General features: G+C 57.9%; 10 protein-coding genes across 10 annotated transcripts; 5 read left to right on the forward strand and 5 right to left on the reverse strand.

Moving 5' to 3' along the window:
- Nucleotides 1-37: 37 nt before the first annotated feature.
- K452DRAFT_264950 (uncharacterized protein) lies at nt 38-1,631 on the reverse strand. Its single transcript, XM_033538723.1, has 3 exons — nt 937-1,631; nt 785-877; nt 38-649 (listed from the first exon to the last, which is right to left on the reverse strand). Exons 1-3 carry the CDS (start codon nt 1,622-1,624, stop codon nt 492-494), a joined length of 939 nt encoding a protein of 312 aa, XP_033401410.1. The 5' UTR covers nt 1,625-1,631; the 3' UTR covers nt 38-491.
- Nucleotides 1,632-1,785: 154 nt separating this feature from the next.
- Nucleotides 1,786-2,518, forward strand: K452DRAFT_124141 (uncharacterized protein). The gene is made up of 3 exons (XM_033535207.1): nt 1,786-1,976; nt 2,092-2,274; nt 2,353-2,518. Exons 1-3 carry the CDS (start codon nt 1,856-1,858, stop codon nt 2,355-2,357), a joined length of 309 nt encoding a protein of 102 aa, XP_033401411.1. The 5' UTR covers nt 1,786-1,855; the 3' UTR covers nt 2,358-2,518.
- Nucleotides 2,519-4,454: 1,936 nt separating this feature from the next.
- On the forward strand, nt 4,455-5,312 carry K452DRAFT_124159 (uncharacterized protein). Its single transcript, XM_033535208.1, has one exon. It carries the CDS (start codon nt 4,727-4,729, stop codon nt 5,186-5,188), a length of 462 nt encoding a protein of 153 aa, XP_033401412.1. The 5' UTR covers nt 4,455-4,726; the 3' UTR covers nt 5,189-5,312.
- Nucleotides 5,313-6,448: 1,136 nt separating this feature from the next.
- K452DRAFT_124167 (uncharacterized protein) lies at nt 6,449-7,220 on the reverse strand. Its single transcript, XM_033535209.1, has one exon. It carries the CDS (start codon nt 6,956-6,958, stop codon nt 6,542-6,544), a length of 417 nt encoding a protein of 138 aa, XP_033401413.1. The 5' UTR covers nt 6,959-7,220; the 3' UTR covers nt 6,449-6,541.
- Nucleotides 7,221-7,394: 174 nt separating this feature from the next.
- K452DRAFT_324600 (uncharacterized protein) lies at nt 7,395-8,754 on the forward strand (the record flags this gene model as incomplete). The annotated part of the gene is made up of 7 exons (XM_033544716.1): nt 7,395-7,452; nt 7,504-7,508; nt 7,596-7,724; nt 7,784-7,886; nt 8,001-8,237; nt 8,322-8,434; nt 8,701-8,754. 7 exons carry the CDS (start codon nt 7,395-7,397, stop codon nt 8,752-8,754), a joined length of 699 nt encoding a protein of 232 aa, XP_033401414.1.
- A 763-nt stretch (nt 8,755-9,517) lies between these two features.
- K452DRAFT_213443 (uncharacterized protein) lies at nt 9,518-10,321 on the forward strand (the record flags this gene model as incomplete). Its single annotated transcript, XM_033536211.1, has 1 exon — nt 9,518-10,321. A coding segment is annotated over one exon (804 nt), but the record flags the coding sequence as incomplete, so codon positions are not given.
- A 677-nt stretch (nt 10,322-10,998) lies between these two features.
- Nucleotides 10,999-13,647, reverse strand: K452DRAFT_284067 (glycoside hydrolase family 5 protein). The gene has a single exon (XM_033539883.1). The coding sequence runs from the start codon at nt 13,511-13,513 to the stop codon at nt 11,201-11,203; it is 2,313 nt and encodes a 770-aa protein (XP_033401416.1). The 5' UTR covers nt 13,514-13,647; the 3' UTR covers nt 10,999-11,200.
- Nucleotides 13,648-17,304: 3,657 nt separating this feature from the next.
- Nucleotides 17,305-17,803, reverse strand: K452DRAFT_284068 (uncharacterized protein). Its single transcript, XM_033539884.1, has one exon. It carries the CDS (start codon nt 17,662-17,664, stop codon nt 17,494-17,496), a length of 171 nt encoding a protein of 56 aa, XP_033401417.1. The 5' UTR covers nt 17,665-17,803; the 3' UTR covers nt 17,305-17,493.
- Nucleotides 17,804-17,849: 46 nt separating this feature from the next.
- On the reverse strand, nt 17,850-18,558 carry K452DRAFT_124205 (uncharacterized protein). The gene has a single exon (XM_033535211.1). It carries the CDS (start codon nt 18,425-18,427, stop codon nt 18,035-18,037), a length of 393 nt encoding a protein of 130 aa, XP_033401418.1. The 5' UTR covers nt 18,428-18,558; the 3' UTR covers nt 17,850-18,034.
- A 384-nt stretch (nt 18,559-18,942) lies between these two features.
- On the forward strand, nt 18,943-21,335 carry K452DRAFT_124203 (uncharacterized protein). Its single transcript, XM_033535210.1, has 3 exons — nt 18,943-19,471; nt 19,546-19,611; nt 19,672-21,335. Exons 1-3 carry the CDS (start codon nt 19,181-19,183, stop codon nt 20,947-20,949), a joined length of 1,635 nt encoding a protein of 544 aa, XP_033401419.1. The 5' UTR covers nt 18,943-19,180; the 3' UTR covers nt 20,950-21,335.
- Nucleotides 21,336-21,974: the final 639 nt, after the last annotated feature.

Consider the following 21,974-nt stretch of genomic DNA (forward strand, 5'->3'; position numbering starts at 1 on the left):
CTTGCTACCCTTGAAAAGGTGTCTATTGGTATATCCAGCTACGTTGTTCGTGGCCATTGTAAAGAGTGTAGCGTTATAAACAGTAGCGGTCTGTACTGGTGGTAATATTTGCCTCTCATGCATCAAAAACTACTAGGTTACCACGGTATATTCTCCAGCTGTCTTATGCTGCCAATCGCCATACCATTTTCCTGTCCATTTTGAAAGTCAATGGATATCAGCCCGGCTCAAATTCTTGATGCATCCACTCTTCGAGCGATCTGCGGATCTGTCTACGACGTCCTAGATCTGATCTCTCCGCCACTCTGTGGGACGACGATCAACAACGCAGCAGAGTGGCGGCAGTCACAGCAAACATATTTGTACACACGGATTGGATACCGGTACTGGGCAGCAGAGACTGTGATCAGGCAAATCGGGGCGTTGACAAGCAGAGAACAGCTAGAGAATTCGAATATACCATCTGCTTTGACGTTCTCAGACAGAAGCAGCTAAACTGCGCTCATGCCTCCATCGAGGTTGAGGATGCAGTTGTTTGCGTACTGGTTAGTGGCGAGGAAAATGGCAGCATCGGCGATCTCGGCCACATCACCGAAGCGCTTGAGCGGGATACGCTCCAACGCCTTCTCACGCGCAGCAGGTTGCATGGCTAGGATTGTCTAAGTTAGCAAGGCTCGTTGCGAGCAACATGGACTTCTCCGTCTGCCGCTCGGAAAGACAGGTTGGCCAGCAAGCAATGTAAAACACAAGTGAATGAGAAACATGCTCCAGCGAGGATTCTTACCTGCTGTCATGTCGGTTTCAATGTACCCGGGAAGAATAGCGTTGACTCTGATGCCCAAAGGGCCCAGTTCACCTGCCAGGGCGCGAGTGAGACCTGCCGTGTTCTTGTTTTCAGTAGTCAGATCTCCCATCGAACCCCAACGTTCCACATACCTAGGACGCCCGACTTGGAAGTCGCATAAGCCGCAGACCCCACACCACCCTGGATGGCCAACAAGCTGGACACATTAATGATCGACGGACCAATTCTGTCGGGTTCTTCCTTTTTGCTTTTGGCATGTTGGCCCAACATCGGCTTGGCCATAAGCTTACACGCCCACAGGGTTCCCATCAGGTTGGTCTGCACAATGTTTTCAATAGCAACGGCGCTCTGGCGCATCAGCAGCGCATTCTGCGTGATGCCGGCAGCGTTGACGAGCACGTCGACACCGGGCGCAAACGGGGCCCTCTCACCGCCAGTCGTCTCGCATAGGTGCAGCGAGCGCACAAGAAACTCCCAGAAGCCTTTGGTGCTGATGTCGCCAGCAACGAAGCCGTGCTGCTGCAGCTGCCCCGCCCCCGCTTCCTCTGGCAGGTCGCGCAGCGCGGCGCGCAAACGCTCCTCTGAGCGCCCCACCAGCGTCACTTGGGCCGAGTGCGCGGCCAACTGCGTCGCGATTGCTTTGCCGATGCCGCGCGAGCCGCCAGTCACGAGGCAGCGGAGGCCGCGGAGGGAACGGCCGTGTTGGTGTTGGTGGTGATGACGGTGCCGAACTTGGTGACGCACTGCGGACAAGGGTCTAGGGATGCGCAGGGTCCGGAGGCGGAGCTGCTGGAGGGATTGAGGTGCGCGGGGAGGCATCTCGAAGGGGATGAGGGGACGTGGAGGGGACGGGATTAGTCGCGACGTGACGTTGGTTTGGCGGGGTGAAACAAAACGCGTAGTCGCGTGCTTTCGCGTCGAGAGCTCCACTTCCAGAGCGCCTTTTTCTTCCGACGAGCTTGCCGCCGCCCTGCCACCTTCTTTCTTCTTTCTCTCCGTCGTCGACGTGAACGTCCTTTCAACTCCACCGCCATCGCTCAGACCGCAACAATGGCGCAACCTAACTCAACCGAGTACGTCACGCTGGTTTCGAGAGATGGCTTTGAGTTCAAGGTGCAGCGCTCTGCCGCTTGTCTGGCCGGCGCCATCCGTCGCATGCTCGACCCTACGAGTGCGTTTTTCCCTCAGTCGTTCATCTCATCATCAAAGCTTTTCTTCCACTTCTTCCTAAGCAAGCCGCCGGTTTCACCAACGACGACTAACAACCAATCGTTGTGTGCTTGCAGACAACTTCTCTGAAGCGCTGTCGAACCGCTGCGTCTTTGAGAACATTAACGGCGTCGTGCTCGAAAAAGTTTGCGAGTACCTGTACTACAACGAGAAGTACAAGAACGCCAAGGACGTGCCGGACATGGATATCCCGCCTGAGCTCTGCCTCGAGCTGCTCATGGCGGCCGACTACTTGAATGGTTCGTTTCGCGCTGCTGTCCCTGGCTGATCACCGGGTCACTAGTGTGGCGTTGATCGACTCGCTGACTCTGCTCCAGTTTGATGATGAACGACGTGCTAAAACCTATCGACTGGCCTGGGCGATGTTATTGGCGTTCATTGAGTGATGGGCGGTCTACGGGTCGCGCGCCGTTGTCCCAGCACATCTTGACTGGATCGGCGCAATTAGGGGTTCAGGTTCAGGTTCGGCTGGAGGAGATACCCGCGGATTGCTTCAGAAGCGCATGAGATCCTTTTTTGACCGTCTCCAGTCACAGCGTCACTGATGGCAGCCGGTATCCACACGCGTTGCCACAGATTACGACGACAAACACGCCAACAGCATCACGAGCATATACGTTCAACTCCACGCACTATGCGTTGAATGTCTATAGTTGATGCGAAAGCAAACATCCTCTCTATTCAGTCCGCTCCCCTTTCCATTGGGAGGCCTGGACTTTATTCCAGTAGGAAACATGCCGCCCCGTCGTCCGGGCGGGCTTCAAGCCGCCGCGGGTCGAGCGCGAGACGATCTTGTCTTCATTCCCGTCAGCCGGGAATTCGTGACCACGTGGTTGGCTGGTTTGGGAGGACGGGCACGTTGCTAGAGCAATCTTATACACGATCTTCGCTACCTTGAAACCATCGGGCCGCAGAAGGGCTCGGTGTTGAGATGCGCTAACGCCGACCGTCCGACAAGCGGTTCGGTCGCCAGTGCGGAGTGTGGAGAACGGGCGCCGTCGGCGTTTGCTTGCCTGCAGGTGCTAAGTTAGGTCGCGCTGGTGCTGGGGGGAGGTTGGTGCTGGCAGTGAACAGCGCAGCAAAGCATCATGAGGGAGTCACACGGTCGTGTCCTCGTTCAGCACCGGGCCGCCAACTGCAACGGGCGCGCGCTCGTCCACTCGTCCACGACGTAGATTATGTATTCAATGCTTCCCTTTTGCCCAGTGATCGGCGCGCAGCCTGGCGCAAAACGGCAAGGGCGTCTTCCTTGGTTTCGCGCGCATCAACGCCCAACCAGCCGTACGGGGCAGAGATGGGCTTGCGGCTCTGCAGGCGTCGTAATTTCGGGCACGTGACGGGCTTCCTAATGCCGACGACAGCACAGCCTTGTGTGCGTTGTGGTTCGATTACTTGCGTCGGCGCGGCGTGGAGGTGGACCTGATGCGCTCACGGCTCATCGATGAGAGGACACACAGCCAACGATCGACTCGGGCCGGCTGTTGATGATGAGCACGCAAACTGAGGCGGCGGCGACGATGAGAGGTTATCAGCCAACTAAGAGGGAGATATCGAGCGCGATAGTCGGAGTAGCGCGGGCGGGCGTGCGTCAGTGGAGTCGTCGGACGAGTAGGGTAAGGGAAGGGTGCGGCCACGGAGATTTGTCGCGCATCTTTTCCCTCTTTCCGTCTCTCTTTTTTTCTTCACAATTTTTTCCCCCTCTCTTCACTGTTGGGGTAAGGTAGGTGGGAACTGTTTCGAGTCGCGAAGGGAGCGCGGCGCGCTGAGCGCACAGAAAATCTACCTTTTTTTCTTTGCAGCACCCCCGCTGCGGATCTCGTATAGACGATGTCATCGCACAGGGTCAGTCGCGTTGTTCCCGCACGCAGGGGCCGGTGGCAGGGCAGAGACATGCATGGCGTCGCAGGACGTTGAAAAAACTCCACCACCCCGCAAAAGCGGGAATGCTCACCCCCATTCAAATGACGGACAGCATCGAGGGTGCCGCGCAACCGCGGGATGATCGATTCCCAGCGAAGGGAAGGAGAAGGCGAGGGAAGGCGTGAATGTCACCACTGCGCCTCCACCGCCGCCGTCAGAAGGTTATGTGCGACGTCACCAATGGCAACGCAGGCAAGTATGGCGCAGCAGCAGGCAGCATGGCATGGTGACGGGCTGCGTGCGCAATTGTCTTTGCCACCAACATCCGGCGACATCCAGCTGGCCAGGTGGTTTCTTTTTTGTCTCTCGGGCTTCCGCGGCAGGGCCGGGGGGTGACAGAGATGTAATTAGGCGGGCGGGATAAAGGTAGCCTTCGCTTAACAATCATGACTCTGAGACAGACAGACGAAGAGAAAATGGAAGAGTCAAGAGAGGTGTTTTACGTGGGCGGAGGAGGGACGTCATCCGAGCGCGGTGCGGATCCGCTTTTTCGAAGCCTCCTCCACGCCCCATCATGCTCAGGGTCGTCGGCAGGGTCACGCCTGGCGCGCTGGGCCAACTAAACCAACCAGCCAGCCATCCCGCCGTGCCCGCCCGCCCCGGCGGATCCAAAATAGCACCACCAAAGGCTGCAGGCCGGTGCGAAAATCTCCGCGTCTGGCGCATGCGATCGGCGTATGACGGCTGCGTTGGCCGCGTGTGCGTGCGCCGCCGCCGTGCCTGAGGGTCCAAGGTATTTCAAGGGTCTGGTCTTTGCTCGCTCGCTGAAGAATGCGGTGTGTGCTCCTAGCTTTACCTCCTGAACTACAAACACGCTTCTACATAAACTGCCTCGCTCCCCACCTCCCAAGGGACATACATCCACTCCTCCGAAGATCCCTCTCCCCCGTCCCTCGTCGACTGCCTCATCCGGCAATTCCGTCTTCTCATCCAACCAACCCACCAACATATCAACCACCATATCACCAGTCGACATGGCCGGCTCCAAGTTTGTCGAGATGCTCGACACCGACATCCAACCCACCTACTCGGCCTACAACGTCTCCCTCGACGACATCCTCGCCGAAACCCAGCGCCGGTGCTCCTCGTCCGCCGGCAGCAGCAGCAGCAGCAGCGGCTACTCGACCGACGGCAAAGATGCCACGCGACCTACCAGCCCCTCCAGCCCGGTCAAGAGCAAGTTCAAGCGCTTCTCCCTCAGCGCAAAGAGCCACTCATGAGCAATGGGTCTAGACCGCCACCACGGCGTTTGCCCACCACCACTTTAGAGGAATAAGGTTGTCACGCGGAGGACTCGCGTGTCACGCATCCAAAGCCATGGAGCAGCCGATCCCTGGGAGGAAACCGAGCAGAGGGATGCAGCAGCAGCAGACTAGCTAGCATCACCGCCAGTCAGACGAGCACAAGCTAGCCCGCGACTCGATTGGAGCGTAGCCGGGGCGCAGCGCATCCACGGTTGGCCGGCGGCCGAACTGGTCAACAATGATCCGGGCCGGCGTGCTTCGGCTAAAGCATCCCAAGTCTGGCTCAAATCATCCATCCAATCCGTCTAGCCATCCTCCATCCACCACTCACCCATGGGTCGCTTTTGCCCGACACGCACCGAATGGCTGGCTCTTGGGCGCTGCCTGTCGTGCTCGGGTGTCTAGCGCCCGACGTGCGCGTGGTCCCGCCGACATGTCTCGGCTGCGGCGCCCGGTCTGGACCTTTTTCCCGAGCTGGGGCACGCGCGCACAGCAACGGCTAGGCACAATGACGTCCTGTCGTGCGCCCGCGCGCCCCGTTTACACTTTGCGCATTACGAAGAGTGCTTGGAGTGAAGGGATCTGGAGCGCGCGGCACATTATCGTGTCGACAGGGATCGGTTTTGCGCTTTTCAGTTTTTCGAAATGATGTTCGCAGAAGCGGAGGCGTCCAGACTCATGTAATGCCTCATTTGCTAGATTCGCGGCCTTGGCGCGCTCGGATGGACAGTGCCGGAGCGAGATACCTCCGGCCGTAGCACGACTACCCTACATACCCTACCTACATCTCTGCTTCTTTTGTTGAATGGCAGGTCTAGAATACTGTCGCCTGCAGCAACGGAAATGAATCCAATCCACATTTACTATTGAATCACACCATTCATGCCTGTTCCGAACGTGAACTAACTGATAATTCTGCTAACTTAAGTCCATAGTAAACTTTTCACACAGCAGTAGAAAGCTGCTGTGATCGATTCACCATGTTCAGACAGATCTCGACCCACGATCGAGCACATTCGGCACGGCACGTACTCCTCCGAGCCCTCCGACACAAAAGATCTGCGAATCGACAATTGCCTTTACATCTCACAAATTCATCGCAAACGCTATTGGTTACTCCCTTACCTTGACCTCCAGCACTAGGAGTACCGCATGAAGCCCCTACGTTCCCTTTCCCCAGTCACCAGACCAGACCGCTCTGTGCGTTCCCTTCAAGCAAACAACGCCTAAAACATGCGGCGCAACGCGCGACAAACACGCCATGCCACAGGACATCGTTCACGTAGTCACCGCTCTTCTATGCAAACACCCGCTCTACACCCACGCTCACTCCACCCCGAATTCAGATCCCGATTTTCACACCACCAGCACACCCACACGGCCCAGTCCTGTACAGTACAGCTAAAACGATAGTGCCTGGGCGCTCGCATGCTCCGCGATGATCTCCTCCGTTTGTAGACCCTGAGTGCGCGCCCACGTCCGCGCGCGCTGCAGCAAAACCGCTCGCTACGTCAGCCCCACGTGCTCTGCGCCGCGCTACGCCGCACAGCTGGCAGTATTGTATTGTACCCAAGCATACAATATAGCGCGCAGTGGCAGGGGTTGTGATGGGCGGGCAGGTGGAGCTGCGGCTCAGTGCGCTGCGGCAATGACGGTGGGGCAAGCGTTCATCGGTTGCGCGCCGTTGCGCGTGTGGGGATGGGCAGCGGTGTGTGGGCGGCGAGCTGGTTGGTGGTTGGAAAGGGGTGTGCGAGAACATTCGCAGGTATTCGGGTGGGGAAATAATGGCGACTATGGTAGGCGGTTGGGGCTGTGAGGGGCGCGGCTATAGAGAGAGGTTGGGAGGCTCGAGGTAGGTTTGGGCGGTGAAGGTCGAGGGAGAAGGGAGAGGGGAAAGGGAGGTTGTTGAAAAATGGGGCTCTTCGGATACGGGTAGCGAAGGGATAGCGGCAAGGGGGCTTACTATTTTACCAGGATTGCATTGTTCAATTGATCTATGCTGAGGCCAAAAGATCTCGCGCATGTGAAGCTATGATAGTGACGCAATGCATACAATTTTCCTGAACCGGACTAGCGTCGGCACTGCCCACTGCCGACGCCGACCGGATCATCTTTCAAGCTTCAAGCTCCAGCTCGGCTGCCGCAAGCTATGGACATCACAGACCCTTGATCTACCTACTCTCCTCCTCTTCGCCATGGACCCACAGAACCAGGAAAAGTTCGCCATCCACGAGGCATGCCGTGAGGGCAGAAGTACGGCCCCGCATTGAGCTTCATCCGAGTGCAATGCTAACTCTGCCGCAGCCCAGGTTGTCGAGTCGCTACTAAACGTGAGCCTCCACCCATGATCTTCCTCTCACAGGCTCCCGACTGACCATGTCACGACCGTGCCCCAGGCGAACCCTCGGCTCGCGACCCGCAGAGACGATGACGACCGCTTGCCGCTCCACTGGGCCGTAGCCTACAACCGCGTGCCCATTGTCTCTGTACTTGTCCAGTCCAAAGGCTTCGATGTCGATGCGCAGGTACGCCCCGGAACACAATCGGTCCATATTTGGGCGAAGAGCTGAGAGCCGTGTGCTAGGACGGGTCCGGCTGGACGCCGCTCATGATGGCGGCGAGCCTGAAGGAGTCTGACGAGCTCGTAGACCTACTCCTGTCGCGAGGCGCAGACGTCAACATGAAGAGTAAGCCGAGCGACAGCACCCCGCAAGCATTTTCTAAGCTGACACGCGCCGCGCAGACAACAACGGTCAGGTACCTGCTTCCTTACCCGAACCTCCCTCCCGTCCGTAGAACAGCTACCGACACCGTCCACCACCAGACCGCCCTTCACTTTACTGCCTCGAAGAACAATCTCGACATCGCTCGCAAGCTTATCGCGCACAAAGCGACCGCTCGCGTAAAAGACAAGCGCGGGCAGTTGCCCACGCACCGCGCCGCGGCCGTGGGCTCCGTACCCATGCTCAAGCTGCTGCTCGAGGCCAACAGCCCCATCAACGCGTCGGATATGGACGGCATGACAGCATTGCACCATGGTATGCTCCTCCGCCGCAGGCCTTGATCAAGAGCGCCTGCTCCCATTGCCTACACGCGCTGACAATACTTCTTGCTCTGGACAGCGATAGCAGAAGGCTTCGGTGACGCGGCGTTGATGCTGATGAAAGCCGGCGCCGAGCTTGACAAGCGCGACAACGACGGTCAGCTAGCCATCGACCACGCGCCAGACGCAAAGGTACGTACCCTTCTTGCGATCGTGCACCTATATCTCGCTCCACCTCAGGCACGGCAGCAGACGGCGGCGGCAACGCTGTGACGACAAATACAAATAGGCAAAGTTTATAGACAGCCTGCCGCTTTCACGGATATGGTTGTCGATGCGAACATACCGAGAGCTATACTGAGCGCCCGCGCCGCTTGCCTGCCCACTTGCTTGCTATCTGACCCGCTTTTCTTATTGAAATATGCAAGTGATACACTGCTGACGAGTGCATATACTAGATCAAAAACTATATCCTGCAGACGGCGGAAATTGAGGGCATCGAGCTGCCGTAGACACGTCGTGAATTGCTGACGACACAGCAGTGATCTGACAGCGGGTATAGCTGCTGTGTGGTGTGGGGATGACTGCGTCAACAACTGCTCGCGCGCTCCTGGGTGCGGCGCGCGTCCAGTTGCAGCTAGGAGTATGTAAAGCTGAATGTGAAGCTTCGCGAGTCCAACATCGACGGAGAATAGCAACGCCCTCGCCGCGTCACTGCTTCCTCCCTCACCTTGCTTGCTTCCATTTCGCCACCCCACAAGCACACACGAACCACGCATGTTCGCTGCCGACAACAGTCTTGCCGCTATGCCAGCGCGCCTCGACTCCGATTCCGTCCTCGGTCCCAGCGCGGGCGGCACCTGCATATACATACGTCCAAAATTCCCTGCCTGCGTCCGTGTCCGGACAGAACGCAGATTCCAGACGGTCCTATTAATCTGACTGAGTTTCGCAGAGTCACTTCAGGTTATAGATTGCGTTGTTGTGAGGTGGTTATGAGCGAGAAGGTTGGTAGGTAGTGACATCGCGCACGGCGCGAGTCATTTCCCCTGGTCGCGGCGAGTCATTTGACTTTCGAATCTCACTTTACTGCTGGTCGCATCCATGGCCGCCTCTCACTTCCATCCATCCACGACTGCCTCATCCACGACAATCTACCTACGACGAGCACATCTGCTGAGCTAGCAAAACAACGCGCCGAAACCACGATAAGCACATCCGTAGCCAACAGAACAACACATCAGAGCCATGTCGTTCCGCAAGGGCGCCGGTCCGGCGGTTCCCTCGCCCACGCCGTCCACCTCGTCGCAGATGGCTTCGCAGACCAAGAAGCGACCTCGCCCCGATGACAACATTGTGTACTCCCAGCCACAGTCCACCAGCACTGGCCAGGAGATTATGACGCGTATCGTCTATGCCTGCGAATATCTCAAGGAGAAGAACCGTCCTCTTCTGTTTTCCGATGTATTCAGCCATCTTTCGATCCAGGTGAACGTGGAGGGCCATGCGAAACCCCAGCCCGCCGAGCAGGGGGGTAGGGAGTGGAATACGATCCAGAGCATTCTGCAAAAGCACAAGCAAGTCGACTATGACCCGAACGGCTTCAACGGCAAGGGCTCGTACCGCTACCGGCCCAAGCACAACGTTCGGTCAGCCGACGAGCTCAAGGGCTTCCTACAGCGGCAGACCAGCTCGGTGGGCATCAGGGTTTCGGAGCTCAAGGACGGGTGGCCGGGCGCGATTGACGCGATCAACGAGCTCGAGGCCAAGGGCGAGCTACTCGTGACGCGCAACCAGAAGACTAACCAGCCGCTACTAGTATGGCAGAACGACCCGTCGCTGACGCACGCCATGGACGCCGAGTTCAAGAGCATGTGGCTCAGCATCCAGCTGCCGCAGAACCCGGACGACCTGCGCAGCCGCCTCGTGGCGGCCAACCTGAACCCCACGAGCGCGCCGCGCGAGGTCAAGGCCACGGGCAAGCCAAAGGAGAAGAAGAAGAAGGCGCAGCGCAAGGGCAAGACGACGTCGAATACGCACATGCTGGGCATGTTTAGAGACTACACCGATAAGAAGAAGGCGTAGCGTAGCGTAGCCTGCCTGCCTTTTTGCAACTTCTCGGGCGTTTTTAAATATTAAATTTTTTATTTATTTATTTATTTATTTATTTATTTTTTGCCATATCCCCTTGTAGATTCTTTCTTTCTTTCTATCCATCTTTGCAGAGCGTCTACGCACGTACATGCCGCGGAGTCCTTCTCGTCTGCCTGCTCGTTGCCGTAGGCAGGACCCTTCTTCTTCCTTCCTTCTCTGCGGCTCAGCACAGCACGCTCTTTCCTTGTGTTCGCCCCCGCTCCTCCTCCGGAAAGTCACATGCATGCCACTCATGCTACTCATGCTTGGAGGACGGGGATGGTTTGTTGGGCTGAGCCGCAGGCAAGGCAGGCAGGCAACGGGACCGGTACCTATGCACCGGTACCAGGCGCGAATACTTTGCTTGAGCCCGTTCCTCGTAGTAGGCAAACACACAATCAATCAATCAAATCAATCAATTAGTTAATGTTTGCCTTGGCTTGTATCATTCGATAAAATGAGGACAGACAGACACGTACGTCATTCACTTGTGGTCGTGGTAGTGTGTGCGTGTGCGTGAATAAAGAAAGAAGACAAGGCCGCTCAGCATATTTGTCCTTGCCGCTGTATATATACGTGCGGATAAAGTAGGTACAGTCCATGTAGTACGCAGCAAGCCGTGCAAACAAAAAAAAAAAAAAAAAAAAAAAAAAACCGTCAACGCCAACTGCCGAAGCCCCATCCACCATCCACCAAGGTAAGGAAAGAAAGCACAACCATCCCATTCCGCTAGCCACGCCACGCCCCAACGCCACATGGAAGTAGCTAAGATAGGTAGGTACCCGACCGGGCCGCCCTAAAGAGTACGTACGTAGGTAGGAGCACCTACATGACGATGCAGTTCTTCCCCGTCTGCTGGCACTGCTCCAGATAGCCCTCTTCCTCCCCCGTTCCCGCAACCACTTCCCCCACCTTCCGCACAAGTCCACGCACCACAATCTCCTGCTCGCCCTCGGCATGCCACCACCGCAGGCGCTGCACCGTCGCGCTCTCCTCGGCCCCTTCTCCCATTCCCACATTCACGTCGTCAATGCTCCATTTCCCGCCGCTGACCTCGACCGTCGTCGCATTGTTGCCGTTGTCGCCGCCGCGCGGGAAATGGAACGCGGGCAGGAAGATCTCGGTCGGCAGCGCCTCGCTGGTAGGAGAAGGCGCGTCGAGCGCGAGCCGGAAGGTGCAGGCGCGCAGGTCGAAGCCGTAGGACACGACGCGGCCGTGCGTGGCGATAGGCGTGGGGCGGATGTAGGCTTGGGCGGCGCGGTGGCCGGGCTTCGTTGGTGTCGATGTCGTCGTCGACATGGGCTGCTCTGCGGACAGCGATTCGCGCAGGTTGGCGGGGGAGACGCGCTGGGTTTCCGAAGACTGGCTGCGCGAGTAGGCCGGCGAGGCTGGGTCGGCGGCGCTGCTTGAGGAGGCGGGTGATGGCGAGGGCAGCGGCGCGTCGTCGGCCGAGTAGATGGACAGGTCTTCGCCGTTCCACTGGTCGCCCCACCGGTGGTTGTTGGTCGCGACGTACGTCCACAGCGTGAAGCCCTGGGCGTGGCTGGCCTCGAGGGCGAAGTGGTTGGCGTCCATGGCCAGGATCTGGCTGGAGTAGTCGCCCGTGCGGTACGCGTACTTGTCGTCCATGTCGTAGGGAATGCCGATTTCGCTGAACAGGCACGGCCGCGGGCCCATGTTGTCCAGGCCTTCCTTCATGATGGCCGCCAGCTGGTCGCGGAAGCAGTTCCGGATCGCTGTCTCTCCGATCTTGATGGCAAAGGCGGGCGTCAGATACTTGCCGCGCAGGACGCCAAAGACGTCCACGTTCCACAGCCGGTTCCATTTCTTCGTCATCAGCGTCACTCCGTCGTAAAAGTGAGGCGTGAACACCATGTTCGGATCATCGTCTTCAGTGTTTTTTATCGTCGGGGGGATCTCCAGTACGGGCGGCTGGCAGAACATGATGGTCTCAGGGAACACACCCCTGATCGCGTCGCGATACCTCCTATAGTGCCGCATAAAGAAGTGGTTCGTAAAGTACTCGTAGTCAACGGTCTCTCCGGTCGCCGGGTTCTTCGCGAAATAGTCTTTTCTGAGCAACGTGTCCGAGGACGGATCCCACACACCATGCTGTGCCCACAGGCACTCTCCAAGCTTCCAGTCTGGATCACGTTTGAATCCATAATGCGAGTGGTCATAATCCGCGGGCAGCCACGCAGTCACGCCTTGGGGATCGACAAGAGCGCTCCCTGACCTGTACGGACCCATGCCACCAAAGTCCCAAGTGTCAATCTCGCATGCCCTGCCCGAGCCCGTGAGAATTGCTTGCCACGCTGTTGGAGAAGTACCCTTCTGTAACTTCTGCTCCTTGGGAACGACGGACAAATCCACCCAACCGATCAAACCTCTGTTCGGTTCATTCATGCTCTCCCAACCTATGACGACGTCGTTCTCCAGATCGCCGGCTTCGCGGATGCGCTGAGCAAGGTGTTTGCACGCATTGACGAAATGCCCTTGCAAATAGTCTTCAATATTCATCCCGTCGATGATGGCTTTGGGCGCGAATTCTCTGCCAGCGAAAAACAGGGTGAACATGACCTGGCATGCCATTCTGGTGTAGTTGGTGGCCCAAATCATTTTGGGGAACTTCTCGGGCTCCGGGTAGGTGTTTTGAACCAAAGCGGCCTCGGTCACGTCGAATGCCCTAGGGTTCAGTCCGCATGCGTATAGGGTCCACAGTGGCGCTCCCGAGCCTCCGGAGAACCTCGACCAAACATCCTGGTGAGGGTCCATGAAAATGTAAAATCCATAGTTCTTGGCCAGCCGAAGCACGGCGATGGTGTGTTGTACCCACTCCTCGTCATATTTCTTCGGACCCTCGTGCTCGATGGCCTCCCAGGTGAAGATGTAGCGGATGGTATTATATCCCATTTTCCTTAGCCGGCTGAAGTGGACATGGGCGGAGTCGACGGTGAAGGGGCGACCGATGAATGAGACATGGTCGGCATCATAGAAGTTCTCGGCGACGTGCGAAGGCTGATCCGGGGTGGAAGGGAATTTGGCATCGCCAGCGACGTTGATTCCATGGAGCGTGACTTCGCGGCCGTTGTTGTCGCGGAAGGTCCGCCCGTCGATGCGGAGGCGGAGAGGTGCCATAATGTGACGATTCGCGGACAGCTGTGAGATCCAGAAACAGCAAAGGAAGGAATGCTAAGGAAAGAAGCTGGCTTGGAGATCAGACGTCAAAGGCGGTAGAATCAGCGGGTATGCAGAGATTAGGTAGGTAGTAGTTGGAAAATAGGTAGGTAGGTGCGACCTGTAGCTCCGATGTTCACGTCACTGCATGCCGAGGCAGCTACCTAGCTACTCGTACTCGTACTCGAGTGCGAAGCAGAGCAGCCAACCTAATGACTAATCGGGAGGCTACCAAGCACGGGTCAAAGACCACCGAGCATCATGTATTATTCTTTTTGAAGTTGGTTGGATGCTCGCATAATGCATCATCATCGTCTTATCATCATAATAATAAACTGGTAGACATGGACGTCAGTCGAAAACCAATCCATCCATCCACCTACTGCATCTTCTCGCACAAATCTCTATAAATCCTCTTCAACTCCCGCACATCCCCCTCCAACTCACCAACCCTCTCCTCCTTCTCCCCCAACATCTCCAACGTAGCCTCGAACCTCTCATTCGTCCTCCTCACCTCTTCTTCCAGCGCCGGCACCCGCGTCGCCGCCCGCCTAGCGCCTTCCACCTCCCTCAGCAGCGCCACAACCTCGTCTCGCGCCCCGTCCCGCTGTGCAATCAGCCGCGCCGTCTCTTCGCGGGAGGCCGCCTTTTCGCTCTCGAGCCGACGTACTGCGGCGCTCATGCGCTCGACGAGCTGGACGCTGGGACCGGCTGCGACGGTTGATGCCGAGATAAGGTCCGCAGGGGGCACGGAGCCGCCGCGCATGGGGGAGCTGGTACGCGTAAGGGCGTCATCGTCCGCTAGTATGGATGCCGAGTCGTTGGGTTGGAGGATTGGCGTGCTTGTGCCTGTGCTGTTGTGGAGTTGTGAGAATGTCATAGAAGAGGCGCTATCCTGCCTCTGCGGTGGCGTAAACGGCGCCCCGCCAGCGCGAGAAGGCGCGTACCCCCCAGGAGTGCGCCGTCCTGCGCTCGATGCGGCAGTGTGGTCGAGAGAAAGGAGCAGGTCCGATGAGGAGACGCGGCCGGGTGGCGGGGCTGGGGAGCGGCGGGCGGCAGCGACACCGAGGCCGAGGCTGTCTTGGGCCGAGAGCTTGCGAGCAGGCAGCGACGGCGTCTGTGGGGCGAGGAAGCCGCCGTACTGGCTGGCTGAGTCGGGCGAGAAGAGGTTATGGTGGCTGCTGCCGGGTGTGGCAGTGCCTCCCGACGTCTGCAGCTGCAGTTGAGCCTGCATCTCTGCGCGCAACTTCTGGCGCTCCTCGTCGAGCTTGTTCTGCTGTTCAGTCTCCCAAATGTGGCGCTGCTGCTCGAAACGTGCCTTTGCCTCCTCGAGCGACTTCTCCGCTGCAGCCACCTGCTTCTGCAGCCCTGCCATAGCTGCCGCCTGCTCGCTGAGTTCGTGTTCCAGCGCGCGCGCCCGCTCTGACGCCGTATCCATCTCGTCTTCCAGCCGGCGTGCTTTCGAGTTGACTTCGCGCGCCTTCCGCCGCACCTCGACTTCGCGCTTGGCCAGCTCGTCGCGCTCCTTTTCCAGTGCCGTCAGCCGCGACGTCAGCGACGATTCGATGCCTTGCCAGTTTTCGCTTGCCAGCGAATACTGCGTTTGCAGCGTCTCAATCTGCCGCAACAGCTTGATCTGCGAGTCACTAGAGCCACTGGATGACGCTTCTTCGGTGCGGGCACGGAGGACTTCGAGGTTGGTTTCCAGGTTCTTGAGCTGGGTCAGTATTTAGACGTAGTGCTTGGGTATCGTTTGAAACATACTGTGATTTCGCTCCTCAATTCCGTCTCCACGGCCTTGGCCCGCTCCGCTTGCCGCGTAGCTTCTTCTTTGAGGCCGCGCACCTCACTCTTGGCTCGGTCTTCGGCGAGCTGCTTCTCCGTGCGGAGTTCAGCCAGCTCTTCATCCAGTGCTGCCGCTCGCTTCTTGTCCGCTTCGGTTGCGCTGGCCTGCGCCTTCTTCTCCGCCGAGCTTACCCGCTCATTGGCCGCTGCTAGTTGCTTTTTCAAATCGGCAATTGTCCGCGCTTGTTCTTCGTTCTCAGACTTCCTGGACTCTGCCTCCTTGCTAACTTTGTCGAGCTGCTTTGCCTTTTGTTCTGCAACTTTGAGCTGTGCCTCTGCCCGTTTGGCACGTTCCGTAGCGTCATTGGAGCTGCTTTCTGCCTTGGCGAGCTTACGCTTCAAATCTGCTGCGCTCTTTTCATCCTCTCCAACCTTGGCGCGCAGTTTCTTGATATTATTCATGTAATTCAGCTCCTTTTTTGAAAGCGCTTGCCCCTCCTCCATGAGTAGCGCAATCTGCTCATCTTTTTCAGCGAGCTTCTTCTCAGGGCTGCCGGATGCAGCGTCATTGGCAGCGGCGCGTGCGGAAGTGGCTGCCTGGTTGGCAAGGTATTTGAGCTTGGACTGTAGCGCATCAATGCGCTCGAGGTGGATATGCATCTCTTCGCGGTATGTTTTTTGGAGCTCCTCGTGGGACTGGCGGAGACTAGCGACATCTGTGCCATTGGTCGGAGTGGTGTTGTCGAAATCGGGCTGGGTATCAACTTCGGACGGGGTCTCCGCGGCCGGGGATGTAGCGGCTGGTTGGCTTGAACGAGCGGAATCTAACGACACGCGTGGAGAAGGCACATGGAGGGCATCGGCCTTGTCCGTGTCCTCGGACTTGTCGGCCTCGTCCTGCGCCGCGTCCCCCGCAGATGCATCTTCAGCCTTGTCGGCCGGCTTATCCAGCGGTTCCACCACGGCAGGCTTGTCTTCGGCGGCGGGGGTCAAAGAGGGCACGTCGGAGACCTTGGAGGTGGAGTCGATGCTGGTGCGGGTGGTGTCGGCGCCCAGGGAGGGACTGGCGGTGCGCGAGGGCAGGTCGGACGAGGCCCTGCTGGCGGGGCGCGAAGAGTCGGCCTTGATGGCTTTGGCCAGGCGTTCCTGGAGACGGTCGTTGGGGCGGGCTTGCTTGCGAACAGCCTGGTCGGCCTGCCTGCTGCGAGCCGAGGCCTGTTCATCCTCGCCCAGGATGGTGTCGAGGCGCGACTCGAGGCCGGCCACAGCGCCGGAAAGGAAGGAGCCCCATTTGGCGGGAGCGCTCATGCTGGGCGGGGGATGCGGTGTAACTGGGGGGTGGGCATTGGAAGGAGAGTATTACAGTAGGTAATTAGGTGGACGTGGCCTGAAGTCAGCCGGCGCCCGTCGCACGCATCAAGGAATGGACAGGGTTCGTCGGCGATGGCGAGCGCGTTGAATCCTGGGAACCCACGACCCGAACCCGAACCTACTCTAAACCTCACACCTAGGGAAGAACGACGGCCCGTCATGCATCATACTTAGTGACTGTCAAGCGCCACTCACCCTCCTCCCCAATGCCATCTATCTATCGTGTGACCTTTGACGCCTTCGTCGCCTGTCTCGTTTGCTGTGAATCAACTTTTGGCTGATGTTCCGCAGCCGTCTCTCCTCCGTCCAATCGCCGCGCCCCGCTCCCAGCCCCCGGCATGACGACGCCCATCTAGCTCCCCTCTCGCCGTTTTGTGCCTTGCAGGAACCATTCTTGCCTTGGCACCTTGGAGGCCAAGCGAGGAGGGTTTCTCCTGATGGATGCCACCTCGACTCCTACCTTGGCCGTCTGGACTGCCATCTTCATCTCCCGTGAATCTCTGTACCACTCCCCTGAAGAAGTCTCATAGGTAGCCAATCCGCCTCTCAACCGGAGCCGGAGCACCGTGGCCGATTAACACACTCCGTCTGCCTTCCAGCGATTTCGCGTCGATCGACAGCGCGAGGGCGTCAAGATGTCGGATTCGCTACCATCGGTGGCTGTCGATTGGGCATTGACTTTGCTTTTTGGATGCCAACAGAGAAGGGATGTGGCTTAAGGTTCAAAACGTGTGCCTGGCACAGTTCTGAAGATGGCGTCGGAAGCACGTCCCGCCAGGTCAAGGTTACCAGGAGTTAGAGGGCAGGCCGAAGCGAACATGAGGTGTGTTGCGGGCACGGCTCAGCAGTTCGGCGCGCCCTTGTGCGAGTAGACAGCAGTGTGGGAGCACTGGGAGGCAGCCTCTTCTGCTTCGGCCGTCGGGCTGACGGGGGGCCCAGACGACGGCTGCCCGCATGGTAGGAACTGGAAGGAGCGGCTGTCACTCCCGTGTCCCTGCCTGCCCGATCTGACCGGAAGCAACCGAGCTCTGTTTACGGAAGGGCCAAGCTCCAAAAGCAGAGAGCAGGCAGTCACCCTCGTCGCCCTCAATCAACACAACACATGATGAAGATGGCGGCGTCGCTGTTCGCGCCAGTCGCCAACCCTACCTCCAGACGGCGGTCAGTCACGCCTGCAGCATACAAACATGATCAACCTCTCTTCCCCAGATCGCCATGGCGGTGTCACTGGCGCTTGTCTCAGATCCTGGGCCTTAGCCGTCCTGCATATGCCAGCTCTGGGATTAGTCACCCGCGACGTCGAAGGATACCCCTGCACGTTCCGTACTAAGACAATTGATTCTTCAAACGGATTTGCGCCCTATGCCATCCGGCCGCCAGGATGCCGGTTTCCAGCAGTGCAAGTAGTGCCGCGCATACCATGGCCGCGAAACATACTGCTTTCGGTCTACCCAGGTCGCTACGCGCCTTGGCGGCTTGACGACGGCCATCTGGGAAATTGGTGACTGGTAGTAGGAATGCGCTCCCTCGGCGCCTGGCCTGTGTGACTGCTGGCCTATTTCTCTTGTGTTTGACCGTTTTCGTTCCTTTTCGAGCACTATCGCATGGCGGGGAGCGGCCTCTTCCCTCTCTTAACACTGAGCGCCCACTAGCCCCACGAGGCGTCGATTGCCAGGACTCCCGTCCCAAAACAGCCACCAAGATCACGCCGCTTAGCATCCTCTTGATTCACACGGATCCGGTCCCTATTGACCATCCGTCTTCAGTCGGCTGCAGATCATCCTGGTACGTATGCGGTCGACCTCGACGACGGCCGTCGCTACAAATAACTGCCTGGAACTCTCTCCCTCTCCCAGACAAAGAAGCGCTGCAACATCACCCGGCCCATTTGCCCCCGTCTGCTTGCCCATCCTTCTGTCTCTCTCTGACAAAGAAATAGCACTGAGACTGCGCCAACTCGCCACGCTCGAGCCGCATAGCACTCTGCTTCTGATTGCTGCATCATTTCAAAGCTTCCTGCACGCCCAGTACTCTCAGAAAGTACAGCTCACCGACGGGTAGCCGCGACAGGTTCGTTCCAAAGACTTCTTTCTGGCGGCCCTGCATCAATGCGCCTTCACGTAGAAAAGACAAACCCCTTACATCGTGCAGCGACCACGGGAGGGAAGCCGCAGCTAACAGCCATGGTCTAGGTCATATTCCGAGCTGTTCGGCCTTCAATTTGATCCACAGCTTCCTTTCAGAAGCCTTCCAAAAGGAAACGGTGTCCGTACAAGGCGAAACTATCCAGCAGATACTGTGCTTCGCCAGTACGACCTCGCGCTCGTTCGACGTCATTTATCGCAAGCCGTTGGTGCGACGGAGAGAGAGCTACGCACATTCGGCTTACTTACTCTGTCTCTCGCGGCCACCTACTAAACAGAAGGCTACTTTCGAAAGCTCACGGCTTAACACGGGGAACTTACCCATACGATGATCAAAGCCGCCTCAATGGTACAGCAACACCCACCAACGCCGCCGGCAGGGCCCGCGGAGCTCTCGTATGACATACATCACCTGCCTCCGCACGGCACCAACCCGGGCTTCAAGTACGAAATCGGCGACTCACCGTACGCTCATTCCGGCTCACAGTCGGCCTACGGCTCACCTGCGCCTGGAATGCAGCATCAGCACTCAGGTGACCCGTACATGAGCCCGCAATATGGCATCAGCAACTATCCAGAGCCACATGGACAGAACGATGGCGGCTTGGGTATATCTATGGTACGCAATCCTAGCAACCTCAAGCAACACAACACAACAAAATGGATTCTATGGAGTCTGCTTACACACTGAAGGACGGCTATGGGGCACCTGGTCCAACTTACTACCATGACGAAAGTCAGGCATACCACGGTCTCCTGGTAAGTAACCGATCGACGCCCATTGAATTGAAAATTGATACTGAGATAAGTGAGCCGCAGTACCTTCAGCATGGCATGCAAGCGCACACGCCACCCACTCCAAGGTCTGCCACTGCTAGTGAAGGCGGACGGAGAACCAGAGGCGGTGCTACTCGCACTGGATCCCCCATCACCAAGTCGCGCGTCACGAAGTCCAGGGCGAAGAAACCCAGTGACAACAAGAACAAGCCAAAGACCCCGAAGCTGACGGCGCCGTTGAGTATCTTGACCAAGGACTACGACAAGATCCCGGTGAGGAACATGGAGGAGTGGGTCAACAGGTCTGAATCGGTGCGCCGAGAGGAAGTCGAGAAGCGCAATGGCTATGTTACAAGGCCCATGAACTCTTTCATGTTGTATCGCTCCGCATACGCCGAACGCACGAAGAATTGGTGTCTACAGAACAACCACCAGGTCGTGTCTTCCGTTTCTGGCGAGTCTTGGCCCATGGAGCCGCCCGAGGTCCGCGAGCACTACAACGAGCTGGCCAAGATCGAGCGCATCAATCACCAGAACGCGCACCCAACCTACAAGTTCAGCCCCAGCAAAGCAAACACCGCAGCCCGCAAGCGCAAGGGAACTTACTCGGACGAGGAAGAAGACCACGAGCCTTCCGACCTTGACGACCCCGACGCGGAATGGGCACCTCATGGCCGTCGTTCCAAGACCAAGTCTAACAGACGCCTTGGCTGTGAGCCCACCATGTTCGATGAATATGGCATCAATGCCGCCATCAACAAGTCTTCCTGGGAGGCCACGAACGAGGGCCGCCCTGTCCCTGCCGCTCTCACTGGAGCCCAGTTGCAACACGAATATTACCAAACGACCATCCACGCGCACGGTGGCACACCCGGCATCGAAGATGTGCACATGCACCGCATGGAGCATCCAAGCGCAGCGCTGCGTCACTACCACCACCTCGTGAACCCGCAACATCAACAACAACAACAACAACAACAACAACAACAACAACAACAACAGGCAACAGGCCTGATCGGCATGCCGGGCGGACATGGCCGGCACCACGAGCTTTTGCAGTTGGGCGGTCCGGTGGCGGTACCTGGCGCGTTTGCAGAACCCCAGGTCGACCCGATGCTACTGACGTACACGGGCGGCGAGCAGCTTGGCGGCGAACCGCAACACTTTGATGGAGTCGGTACATACGGCGAACAATTCGGCGGGACGTTTTTGGGTGGCGAGGAGCCGCAGCACAGTCAGCCTGATTGGCGGGTTGACAGCAGCTTGATGCCGTTGGAGGCGGGCAGCGAGTTCGACAAGTGGATGGATGAGCATCATTAGGTTTGGCTTGATGGGTGTTGCGATGTGAAGGTGACGATGATAGTGATGGCGACGGGAAGGTTTTGGGAGATGATAGCACTACACTCATTGATGTGGCAGGGATGGTTAGTTGGAGCACGCACGGCGCGAGGCCCGTTTGTACAAGTAGCCTGGCTTGGGCCGGCGTGGCGGCGAGGAGAAAGCCATTGCATGCGGCGGAGTATGTTTCCTTAAGTGCAGCTTTGCCTTTCCTTAATTCCCTTCTACTGCATGCACTTTACTGGATCCAAAACACAAATCTGCATAGCACAGGGGAACGAGGATATGGATGGGGAGGGGGATGGTATTGGGCGGCTCAGTGGCTTTGTAGACTTCCAGGTTGATAGACGGGGAATCCATATCTGACTTTTTCATGTAAATGCGAGCGACGAGGGCCTGAGATGACGATGAGCGGTTCCGTTTCTTTTTGCTGCTGTGCATCAAACGCATCTGGTATCATTTGGTACGGCGGGTGGGGGCACGTGAGCAGGCGTCGGCGTGACACTGCGCTTGACTGGATCCGTATAGCCGAAATCTGCAGTGCTTGGAGTCCAATTGCGGTTCCCCGGGCATTTTACATGCAACTCGAAGCTCACCTTGCCCATTGGGATTGGCGGGGGCTGCTCCGCGGGGTTGGCAGTGCCTGGGTAGGTATTATTTCCGGCGCGTGGAGCTCCGCGTTGGCGCGTCCCGCTGCAGCGCGCGGACTTTCAGCTAACCTTCCTTGGCCGATTCGTCTCTCATCAACCTACGGCAACCACAACGACGGCTACTACTTACGATCATGTACGGCGAGTTCGGAAACAAGCTGGTGCGCGCGCGGTCCCCTTTCCTGACGTGAGGCTGCTACCGTTGCAATAATACCGATTGGCATATCAGCACGCAAGCTCAGCAGTAGCAAGGCAGACAGCTGAGTCCGGATCTCGGAGCGGATATAGGAGTATGGACAGCGCGAGCAGATTGAGCCTTGGGGAGTACGTGCGGCGTAGGTACAAGAGGCAGTGGAC

This window comes from Aplosporella prunicola (genome assembly GCF_010093885.1).
Source record: "Aplosporella prunicola CBS 121167 unplaced genomic scaffold K452scaffold_4, whole genome shotgun sequence".
Taxonomy (NCBI): domain Eukaryota; kingdom Fungi; phylum Ascomycota; class Dothideomycetes; order Botryosphaeriales; family Aplosporellaceae; genus Aplosporella; species Aplosporella prunicola.

Bases quoted from the DNA above. Each gene is read 5' to 3' on its own strand.
- K452DRAFT_264950 (XM_033538723.1), bottom strand. From the start codon at position 1,624: ATGCCTCCCCGCGCACCTCAATCCCTCCAGCAGCTCCGCCTCCGGACC. The intron at 878-936 runs GTATGTGGAACG...AGAACACGGCAG, and splicing joins TTCCAAGTCGGGCGTCCTAG to GTCTCACTCGCGCCCTGGCA. The intron at 650-784 runs GTAAGAATCCTC...AGACAATCCTAG, and splicing joins TGAAACCGACATGACAGCAG to CCATGCAACCTGCTGCGCGT.
- K452DRAFT_124159 (XM_033535208.1), top strand. From the start codon at position 4,727: ATGCGGTGTGTGCTCCTAGCTTTACCTCCTGAACTACAAACACGCTTC.
- K452DRAFT_124167 (XM_033535209.1), bottom strand. From the start codon at position 6,958: ATGTTCTCGCACACCCCTTTCCAACCACCAACCAGCTCGCCGCCCACA.
- K452DRAFT_124203 (XM_033535210.1), top strand. From the start codon at position 19,181: ATGATCAAAGCCGCCTCAATGGTACAGCAACACCCACCAACGCCGCCG. The intron at 19,472-19,545 runs GTACGCAATCCT...TACACACTGAAG, and splicing joins GCGGCTTGGGTATATCTATG to GACGGCTATGGGGCACCTGG. The intron at 19,612-19,671 runs GTAAGTAACCGA...AGTGAGCCGCAG, and splicing joins AGGCATACCACGGTCTCCTG to TACCTTCAGCATGGCATGCA.
- K452DRAFT_284068 (XM_033539884.1), bottom strand. From the start codon at position 17,664: ATGCGGGCAGCCGTCGTCTGGGCCCCCCGTCAGCCCGACGGCCGAAGC.
- K452DRAFT_124205 (XM_033535211.1), bottom strand. From the start codon at position 18,427: ATGCTAAGCGGCGTGATCTTGGTGGCTGTTTTGGGACGGGAGTCCTGG.
- K452DRAFT_284067 (XM_033539883.1), bottom strand. From the start codon at position 13,513: ATGGCACCTCTCCGCCTCCGCATCGACGGGCGGACCTTCCGCGACAAC.
- K452DRAFT_124141 (XM_033535207.1), top strand. From the start codon at position 1,856: ATGGCGCAACCTAACTCAACCGAGTACGTCACGCTGGTTTCGAGAGAT. The intron at 1,977-2,091 runs GTGCGTTTTTCC...GTGTGCTTGCAG, and splicing joins TCGCATGCTCGACCCTACGA to ACAACTTCTCTGAAGCGCTG.